Source organism: Anoplophora glabripennis, unplaced genomic scaffold (genome assembly GCF_000390285.2).
Source record: "Anoplophora glabripennis isolate ALB-LARVAE unplaced genomic scaffold, Agla_2.0 scaffold154, whole genome shotgun sequence".
Classification (NCBI taxonomy): Eukaryota; Metazoa; Arthropoda; class Insecta; order Coleoptera; family Cerambycidae; genus Anoplophora; species Anoplophora glabripennis.
Genome location: NW_019416346.1, coordinates 519256 through 530973, shown reverse-complemented (window position 1 = coordinate 530973; position 11718 = coordinate 519256). Strand labels below are relative to the sequence as shown.

The window sequence follows — 11718 nt, the reverse complement described above, 5'->3', positions numbered from 1 at the left end:
AAAAAGCCCTTTGTTTTATCTTTTTCCACCCTTGGCCGGGGGTTGAACAAAAAATTACTCTCACTTATTGTTATAATATACCTTAAACTAACTCATATCAAAAATTCAGCCAAGTTGGCAACATTTCGATTTAAAGGCTTAGTTAATTGGACTATATAGTAAATATCGAATCGTATTGTTACAACATGTTATGCGTGTTAAATGGTAAATCAATGAATGATCTCAAGCAAGATCTGCAAGCATAACATCCTTCGACCCAACACAATATGGTTGGATATTAAAAAATAATGTATTGTGCTACAATTATTTTGAAGGAGATACGGCCATGGAAATGTTACAAAAATTCATATGCTCCCGCAATGAAAAGTTACCCTGCAGCGATGAAGACATTTGTTCTTGCTTATCACAAGGCTTCAAATGTTGCAATCTTTGCAATTGCTCTATAAAATGTCAAAATGNTGAAATTGATGTTTTGTTGAGAAACTTTTTGATCTCTTATGGTTTTTTCGTATATACATGTGTCATTTCTTCTTCTCTTTAATATCCGTACTCTTTCGAACACTCCCGGAGTATTTCTTACGGTTTCAAATGCATCGAATATTCGATTTCGTAATTCATCAACGGTATTCACTGGTGTTGTATACATTAGAGATTTGAGATGCCCCCATAGGAAAAAAAAAGGTCCACCTCGTCCTATCCACTTACACTCAAACACTTCATCTAAATACTGTCGAGCCAAAAAGAGGTAATTCTTCGAGTAATAAAGGCAATTCGTGTTGCAAAAAATTCCTGTATGAGTGGCCAGTAAGTTAACCAACCAAAAAGAAAGGACCACTTAAACGCCCCAATTATTCCAATTCCATGTGGATTCAGTGTCTTCAGTCCATATGTGGTTGTTGTGAAAATTTATAATAATTGAATTCCTTGAAAAATTAGCTTCGTCGGTCAAAAGGATTTTACAATCAAAATTATTTAGGGTACCACGGTACCAGAAATTAATCCTTAAAGGGGAATCTCGAGGAATCTGCACCCTTTGAATGTGATAAGGGTATAGCAGAGAATCACACAGAATTCGCCAAACAACTTGATGATTAATATTTAAATATTCACTAATTTTTCTGGTGCTAGTGTCTGGATGTTCTTGTATTTCATTTAGAACGACTTCTTCGATCTGTGGTGTTCTAACAGTACGTGGTCTACCTGCATCATTGGTATTCTTATTAAGATTTCCAGTTTCTGCAAGACGCCTATAAATATTTGAGAGTATTCCTTGATCAGGTATCATTCTATTGGGATAGCGCTATATGTACAGACGTCTAGCTTCTCTTGCATTTCCATTCGCAAAGCGGCAAGGCCATACATTAAATGCATTTCTCCTTACATTCACCTTACATTTTATAACTTAAACCTTTAACTTATAAAGTCCCAAGTTACGATTTCAAATGTGAACTGTCAAAATTAATAGAAACAAGAGATTATGCAAATAAATCCAGAGCCTACTGGACCATTTTAAGAATTTCAATTTTATCTAACGAATTACGCAAAATCGCTATTTATTTTTTTCTCGATAACAGTCGTAGATACGAAAAAATCATAAGAGACCAGAAAGTTTCTCAACAAAACATAAAATTCAATTTTGATTTTAGAATCAACCAGCGGCGCACCGCACAAAAGTTCAGGGGAAAAATGGAAACATTACCTCCGAAAAAATATCACGACCATTTGGCATACCCAGTGATGTAAGCCCTTCAGCGTAATATTTCAAATTTGAGCTAAATATCTCAAAAAGTGTAGGAGCTATAGTTAAAAAACAAAAAAAATCTTGAAAGTTCAACACCCAGTAGATCGGTAATGATGCGTTTGCAGACCTATGTTTATATGAATTTTTAGTCATGAAATAAGACAAAGAATTACCCCCTGTCTTATGTACATGATAATTAGAAACACCCTGTATACACTAAAATAAAACAAATAGCAAGAGTATAACTATACCACAAACTTTAAAGTGGCATTGCTATTGTAAAATTAAATTCATATTCGGAAACACACTATTTTCGAGATATAGAAAAAAACAATAACCGGAACCGGAACGCGCAAATTATAGCTTCACAAAATTTTGTAGGGTAATAGTCCAGGCAAGTTAGACCAAAATCACCTAGANTTAAAGTGGCATTGCTATTGTAAAATTAAATTCATATTCGGAAACACACTATTTTCGAGATATAGAAAAAAACAATAACCGGAACCGGAACGCGCAAATTATAGCTTCACAAAATTTTGTAGGGTAATAGTCCAGGCAAGTTAGACCAAAATCACCTAGAATACGGAAATTTTTTTCTGATGAACCGATCGAGTTGCGGTTTTCGGCATTGTCTTCGGAAAAATATCACGAAAAAAGTCTATCTATTACACTTTGGGCCGATTTGGGAGATTCCGAATCTGAGCCTGAAAAATATGCCCGACGGCCCTGGGCCCCCCAGGGGGCCAAGGGGGGGGGGCTTCTGTAAAACATCGAATACACTTTTTTCATTCGTTCTTGCGCCAAATTTTTTTTGGAGTGCAGTCGTGAAAAGTGTTTTTGAAGGAATTGTTTCGTGGACAATAGTGAGGTGTTGTGTCGAATTAAATATAATATTGGGCTGGATTTCCAGTCGAATTTAATTATCGTGTTTTTAATTACAGACCAGGTATTGTTCTCGCGCCACATTTTTTTTGTACCGAATTGTGAATATTTGTAAGGTGTAGTAATAAACGAAATATAGCATACGGCTGGATTCCCATTCGAATTGAATTATCGTGTTTTTTAAAATTACAGAGCAGGTATTGAATTATTTGTTTTGGAAAAACATTTTTCGGTACATTTCAAGTTTAATTTTGTTCTCGTCGTATGAAGAGAAGGTGCTATTACTGTAATTGATTTAGATTCGCACAATTTAATCCTTGACATTTATTATCCGAGATTTTTTCCCTTGGATACGAATTCTTGTACAGAGAAGATTCATAAACTCTTTCTGTTGTACGTAGGAGCCAGATTCCGTTACAGATTCGAATTCGACATGGTAATGTAGTGACCTACACTCTCAGCAGCTACCGTAGAATATATCGATAAAATAGATACCGATCCTATCGTGTACGGTCGATATATGGTAAGCTTGCTCGTAGATTCCCAAACTTACTCTTGACGCATTTTTTTATTTGGAACTTAGGTATTTCTTTGTAATTCACAATTTATGCATTTACACACAACTTTTTTATACGACGCGGCAAATTAGCTAATGACAATTCAAAAATATTCAAGAAAGAGAACATGCAAATTGAAGATTTGTTGGGACCAGGGATCCAGCTCTCCCTGGCGCTTTATGGAGCTCCTATTACTTTCCGAACGGCTTTTAACACCGGTCCTAGCTCACACAAAAGTACCGTCTGAAGATGTACACAACGAGTGCAGGAAAAAATAATACGGTCGACTTAGCTAAGTTAATCCCCACAGTCGACGGGCTAGAGCAGCACCTTAAACGGGTGTATTACCAAGTGCGTGAATGACATGGGGCGCATTTGGATCCATTGAAGTGGGGTTGGAGTTCTATCCATGGAGAACTAACGCCGATTTCCTCCAAATATAATGAGCATGATTAAATGCAGCTACACTGAGGCTACGGACTGTGGCAGATCTTGTGGGTACAGAAAGCATGGAATTACATGGTCAATTGCATGTACAAATTGTTTTGGGACCAACTGTTCCAATCCTGAAATAGTCGAAAATGTAATAAATGATAGTGATGGAGACAGTGATGACAGTACTGATGATGAAAATTGTGATTGATAGTGAAAGTGTTAGATAAACATATGATAGTAGTTTTCTCACTAATTGCCTTGCAAATAACAAGAAAGTTGGTTCTCAGAATAAAGGGGATTCTAATCGACTCATTAATTTCCTGTTAGTTTTTCTTACCTATCTTGTCTAATCTATGTAAATTTACGTGTGTTACAATGTAAAGATGAGCCTACAAGACCATGGTTGGTAAGAAGGTGGAGCAGTTTTATTGCAAAAATGCCTTTCGATGTTTTCCAGAAAGCCCACCCACCGGGGTCGGGCATACTTTTCAGTGTCAGAATTGGAATCCCCGACCCCGAAAACCGCCCAGTGGAAATTTAGAAGGCAATTACTCAGCTATTCGATGTTTTACAGAAGCCCCCCTCCTTGCCCCCCGGGGGCCCAGGAGCGTCGTGCATACTTTTCAGTGTCTGAATCGAAATCCCCGACCCCAAAAACCCCCGAGTGGAAATTTAGAAGGCAATTACTCAGCTATTTGATGTTTTACAGAAGGCTCCCCCTTGTCCCCCTGGGGGGGCCCCAGGGCCGTCGGGCATATTTTTCAGGGTCAGAGTGCACACAAATTTCTACAACTTTTAGTCAATTTTTACCATTTTTAGAAAATTCGGAAGAATTGATGCACTCCAAGATCATCATTGTAATCACTTTATGCACCCGCAATGCAGTTTCGATCCAGCCCCAAAGTGTTATAGATAGACTTTTTTCCTGATATTTTTCCGAAGACAATGCCGAAAACCGCAATTCGATCGGTTCATCAGAAAACAATTTCTGATTTATTGTCTAACTTGCCTGGTCTACAAGATTATTTATTTATAATCACCATATTCAAAGACTTATCAGGTAAAACCATGTACCCACTTTGAATTAATTTGATCAACTCATTTGGAAGATATACAAAAACAATTTTTTTATGAAATCTTTTAGAGATATGTTCATATGATGTTTTTCTTATTTTTTGAGTACTTTTTGCTATTAATTTTTATACACGTTTTTAACACTGAATGTAAAACATTTAAACATTGGAACTAAACTCTCTGTGATTTAGTTCCGATATTACAAAAAAATGTTCAAGCTAAGGTTAAGTTTTTCAGTAAGTATAAAATGACAAAGATTTATATCTTAAAAAGAGTCGGATATTGTAAATACCTGAGTTTTTTTAATAGTCTTTTTATAGTCGGTTCATAAAATTTTTAATACACATTTTATAGAAACTGAAGTGTTTGTTCACTGCTATCAAAATATTAGAGAATGATATTAAACTTTTTATCGTGAAAGATTGTGTAGAACTTTATCCTTCATTAAAAAACTAAACCGTTTTTAGTTGCTGTAAAGAAGCCGTGATTTATCCTATATTTAAAAATGTTGAAAGGTCGAGAATTATAGACCAATATGAATCGTTTTCATTTTTCTAAAGTTTTAGAGATAGTATCTATCCTTTCATTCATAATCAAATTTCTCGTACCAGCATGAAATCGTTAGCGGCTGGTCAACTTTTATAAATTTCACTTTATTTGGGGAATAATAGTTATTAGATAGAGGATTGGTAGATATGATTTATACCTACAGATTTTTCGAAGGCTTTAGATAGAATTGACCAGAGAGTTTTGGTTTATGCAAACACTGTGTTATGTAATAACTCTATTTTATTTCATCTTTTTTATACAATGAAACACAGTTATGTCACGTATTTACAATGTTATTGATTTTATCAGTTATGTAGCAACTTCTAGAGAACTTCAGGGTTCTACACTTTGCCAGTTATTGCTTGTTTTATTTATCAGTGATCCTAATAAAGTAATCGGCTATTGTAAATAGCAGACGATTTAAAAATATTTCAATCCAAACTTTAGTTGATAGCCAATAGTGCGTAGAAATGAATGAAGATATCGTTTTGTAGAAAAGGATTTGAGTGTTTTGTTTGACACAAAATTTTCATTTCGTAATCAAAGCAAGTAAAGCACTGAAATTTTATGGATTATGGAAAAGTCATGAAGAAGCAAAGTTGCTTTTTCTTTAATGGAATATCATGTATATTACTACATATTTCAATTCTTCTCGATATTCTAAACAAAATTCATTACCGTTTGGGAGATATCGAACTTTGAAAGTAACTTTTTACCACTCAAATTTATAAAAGAGAAAGTGACCCAAATTATGGATATTTATTTTGAAAATAACACAATGTGATTTTTCTATAGCTATCTTACTTTAGGAGACAATCGACCGTTTCCATACATATCAGCAACTCTGTACAAATATATAATAATATATAAACAATTTCGTTTTGCTCGGAATTAACTAACGAGCATTAACCAGAAAAATGTTCATATGTTGTCGGTTACCGCATTTCAAAATAATCCGCAAAAAGGCTTTAATTGGTCTTTTAGCGCTCGCCGCAGTTCAGACACATCCAATAATTTATTTATTTCAATTAAACCAGAATGCAACAACGAATAGCTTTGCAATGAAATTTAATTAACCTCTTCATGATCCTCATTGTAAACGTACCAAATTTAATTTTAAAGATTAACTTGCACGTGATGACAACAAAACAAATTTATTTAATTAAAACCATTTCAATTTTACGGCACGATTCGGCATTTTGTTACGTCAAATTCTAAATTCGGCAAATGGAGTTTCGTTATTTTCTATAATTAATTGAGCAGCAGTCGAACGGGGCTAAAGGTCAACATTTTAACTGTATTTAACTGTCACTTACACTAACTTTCACTGAAGCAGTTGAGTTGACACAACTAAATTATTTCACGTTATGATTTTTCTCTTTTCCCTTTTTCTATTTATCTTACCAGTTGTTCAATATTGGTAGTTATTTAAAACTAACCTTTAGTTAGAAGTTAGTTAGAACATGGAAAATGGTTTTTAGATATTTAAGTGAAGCATTAAACATCGAAATAAGAGAATGTTAAAGCAAAACATTTATTTTATCTGTTCTGTCCCCTAATTAATTTCTGTTTAATATTGTTAATAGGTTAGGTTAGGGTAGGATTACTTTTTTAATTATCTACATTTTTTAAAATTATTCTATCTCCACAATTTTTACCTATTACATAGACTAATCTGAGACCTTATTAAGGGATAGGAAGGTGATATTATCCAAAAGTTAACAATGCTGTCAAATTGACGGTATTAGCTGATTGAGGGTAATGTCACAATATTTCTTATACTCCATGGATTAAGAGAACTGCAAGTATTTTAACTAAATCGCACTAATTAGTCCGTGAGGAGCTTATTTACTCATGGACAATGTTATATGGTAGGCCGTGACAGTGACAGGTAATATTATGACAACATTGTTATTGTTTGACAGTTTGTATTATTATTTATTTAAAATGGGTTACACAGAAGTAGAAAATTTAAATGTTATAGGAATTAAGATAGAGTAGTTAAGTTATTCTCCATAGTTTATTTTAATTCATAATAATATTTCAATTTTCTACTTCTGTGTAACCCATTTTTTTTTTTTAATTAAACACTAATACAAACTGTCAAACAATAACAATGCTATCATGACATTACTACCTGTCACTGTCACGACCTACCATATATAAGATTGTCCATGAGTAATTGGCCTCACACGGTCTAATTAGTGAGATTTACTGAAAATACCTATACGCATTTTGGACTATATCAATGTACGATATGTCAAAATATATTACAACTAAATCTAAATCCTTACGTAATTGGAAAAAAGGCAGAAATGCCTGAAAGAGGTCTGACAATTACAAGATGTCTTATTTTCTTAATAAAAAAAACATCATTTCGTTTTTTAATATTATCTCGCCTATTATTAGAGATGGACCCAACTAACCCTATATGACTATGCTCGACAAGGAACGTTCTATCCGAATATGTAAAAATTTACAGGGTGTTCCATCTAAATTAACAAAGTTAACATCCGCGGCCATTTTGTTTGAACTTCTTTTGTTTTTCTACTATCATTTTCGTGAACTTCATAAAAAATGGTGCAACTTTTGTATTTCAGATTTTTTTATAACTCTTAAAACAAAAAAGTTGAAGGGGGTTCAAAATATAGTGAATCACCCTGTACTTTAATACTTTACTAAAAAAAAACAATTTTTGTAGTGAAACAAATGCAAAAGAGAGAAACATTTCTAAGAGAGCTATGTTCCTAAATGGCATATTTTTGAGTAGCATATCTTCAATACGAGAGAGAAAAGAGAAAAATGCATGACAACCTTTGAAAAGATAAAAGGACACCCCAAATAGCATTCTCCTATGTTTCTCCAACTGTGAGAAAATAAACACTGAATTTTAATATACCCCCTCTCCCCTTTATTTTTTAGAAAGTAACAGCTCTTTAAAGTTTTTCGCAACATTATAGAAATAGCCTGTATATCCTTTTTATTTAGGTCACATGTCCTTATATACAATGTAAACTTTCCAAAAGATTCATCTTTATCCTCGGGCATACAAAAAGTGAAGGTATAAATAAATATCACGTATATATTATATAAGAAGCAAATAAACAAAAGATTGCGTGTATCCATAAAAATGTTAAAGAGGATCAATCACGGCTTGTTTAAAAACGAGCTTTTTTCAATTTCGCAGACAAACAGCAAGACACATAAGTTCCTTTCCTTGAGAGGGATTTATGTAATTGACTGAAGGGTGTCTTTATTATTGAGTCAAGCTTATCTTTGTTACAGCCGATACGGGTTTCGAAGAGTCGACTCGTACAGCTCAAGGTTGCGTGCTGGGTCACAGAATTGGTCCTTTGTGTTCGATCCTGCGGGGCGGCTGTGTTATTACTGGTCCATGGTCGTCTCCTTAGCGTTCCTTTATAATTTTTGGGTCATTATTTACCGATTTGCCTTCCGGGAAATTGATGGTAAGTCAGATAAAATCATATTTTCTTATCTTTTTCTGCTTTCGTGATTTTTAGAACGCTATTTTTTAAGGAAAGACAAAAACCAATCTCGTAAAAAATATTAAATTCCAAATATTTATTGAGTAGTACTTTATTTTATTGTTACTAACGTTATCTTTTAATTTCCTAAGAATTTGGATAGTCAATCGATTTTGTAACTTACAGATAACATTAAAAATTAAATGAACTGATTCTACATTATTTCGATTGTTTAACATGACATTAGTCAAATCAAAATCACTATCAAAATCTACTTAAAAAGGAAATCTAATATTGTCTGGACCTAATTCGCACACGGAAAATCTCTACGAGAAGGTGACACTTTACAATCATTTCCATTTTTTACGGTACCTCTATCACTAAAAACCACACTAAGTTTTGAGACATTATACAGGATGTTCCACCTAAAAGGGATTCTTCTGTAATAAAATAGTTTTAATAAAAATTGTCTGGAATCATGTGGGTCATATAAAAAAAATATTTTCAGCTTTACAGTTGTTCCATTTTGCGTAGGCGCTACATAACTTTGTTATTTTAAATGGAACACCCTGTATATTATTAAATTTTTGAATTCCTTGGTTAATATTAGGTACAGTTTATTAAATGTACATAGTGTTTAAAACTTACCGTTTTCGAGATAATCAGTTATTTTTTAAGAGAATCGCAATTTCAGCTCTCTAAATGAGGCTAGATAGCGTCTAAACCGTAATAGTTAGAAACCTGCAATTTGCACAATTCGTTTTGACATAAATTACTCTATCTTGTCATCTGTGAGCAAAATATTATTCAGACTCGGAAATAGTGAGACCTACATTTAATAATCTATGGACAACCTTATATCAGTCGAAAGGGCATTTAATTTTGCATTCACCCATGACAATTGATATGGGTTATTCCATTTGAAAAAAAAAGAAAACACCACCTAACAATAACGCTGCGGTTCGTCAGTTTTTATACGAAACTTTTCCCAACATATGAATTGGGCGCGGGAGACTAGTTGCGACTTCTTTTTATGGGGATTTATAAAAAGCAAAGTTTACATTACAACACTAACTACCGCGGAAAATGTGGCAGCGCATTACAATAGCATTTCAAGAAATTACCTACACCAAACATGCTGAGCAATGTTGAACAGTCTTTTAAAAACCGAATTCGTTTATGTATTAATCGAATTGGAGGACACTTCGAGCAATTGATGTAAATCAGCGGTCTAAGTATACTTTTCCTTGTTGTGTTCCGAGTTTCAGTTTGTTTCGTTTTGCGTTTTGTTTTAGTTGTTGTTAGTGGTTTACTTTTGTTTATCAAACCACTTTTTAAACATACCAGTAAATTTTGACACTGTCAGTCCCAGGCCTGATAAAATGTGAGAGAAAAGTCGTTTTGCAAGGCCTTCTTCGACTTTAGAAAAAAAACAATTTTTTGTGGAAAGCTGTTAAAGATAAGTAAGGAGTAAGGACAACCCTATATCAGTCGAAAGGGCATTCAATTTTGCATTCACCCATGACAATTAATATGGGTCATTCCATTTGAAAAAAAAAGTTTTTCAACTCGTAAGATTATTAAATGTAAGTCTTAGTATTTCCGAGTCTGTATAACGTACACGTTTTGCTCACAGATGACAAGATAGAGTAATTTATGTCAAAACAAACTGAAAACTGCAGGTTTCTAACTCTTACAGTTTAGACACGCCATGTACATTTGATAAACTCTACCTAATATTAACCATGGAATTCAAAAATGTAACAATATACATGGTGTACCATTCAAAATAACAAAGTTATGTAGCGCCCCCGCGAAATGGAACACTCTGTAAAGCTAAAAATGCTTTCTTCACATGGCCCACATAATTCCAGGCTAGTTTTGTTAAAACCATTTTTTTATTTTTACAGTTGCAGAGTTACAGAAGAATCCCTCTTAGGTGGAACACCCTGTAGATTACATGCGTAATAAATATTGCTCAATTTTGGTCTGAACAATTTTTAATAAAATGGGAATTTGAAATCGAAATGTCCGTTTGACAATAAGTTTTAAGATTAAAGATAACTAATTAAATTAAATTATTAAGATCTTCTGTTGCAAAAAAAAACACTGCACTTTGTGTTTTGATATAAGACAATTGCAAATTTCAGAGAATACGTTTTTTTCAAAAATGTATTTCGCCCATTTTGTTAATTCTTTTTTCCCGACTCATTCTGCATACATTATTTGCTTTTGCCTTTGAGATTTAGTTTTAGAAAAAATTACTAATTGTAAGTTGTAGCACAGCATATGTAAACAAATATCACTTTTATTTCCTGCTTCTGCATATACTGATGTTATTTAACGAGATTCTCAAAGAAAGGGGTCAAAATCGGGGAACGCATAGCCGGGTGTATTGGCCTGCGGATTTCGATCTGCCGAGTCAAGCATCACGGACGTGGGCCGGAATTTGGATGGGTGACCTAAGGCAGGCTCGGGGACGTGGCTGTGGCAGCCTACCAAGAGACCTGGGTCGCCCAACATTTGCCGCATGCGTGTTGTCCCCGATAAATGGTAATGGGAGCAGAGCAAGAAATCTCTGTATCTCAAGACCATGCTATCATACATAAACTGTACGAGACTTTGCCACCAAGCCATCCGTGTAGTAAATAAGATGGTTTGAAGAAAAGTACTCGAGTAATGAAGGAGGGTGTACAAAGGGCCTAATAAGGCCTAAGTGCCGTGTCGGAAGACAATTCCACCACACCTCCGACATACATACATACATACAAGGGGTCAAAATCTCTGTAATAATTTGTATATATAATTACATTTTACATCAGAATGTCAAAGGTCATGTATTACTACAGAATAAAACCTCTAAAATTATTATTAAACTTGACATTAACGCTTGCAACTGTTATATTTGTAACTTGCAATCTTTTATTGTTTTACATATTACCTTAGATGTGCTAATTACTAAACAAAAAAAAAAAAGATAATTGTGATATACACG

At 33.9% G+C, this 11718-nt stretch overlaps 1 protein-coding gene across 1 annotated transcript in view; it reads left to right on the top strand.

Annotated features, from left to right (window-relative positions):
• Positions 1–11718, top strand: part of LOC108903761 (cyclic nucleotide-gated cation channel beta-1-like) — a 93446-nt gene that overhangs the window by 17885 nt on the left and 63843 nt on the right. Inside the window, exon 4 of the mRNA XM_018706050.1 lies at positions 8524–8705. Within this exon, the coding sequence (XP_018561566.1) occupies positions 8524–8705 (182 nt within the window). The remainder of the gene's footprint in view (positions 1–8523; positions 8706–11718) is intronic.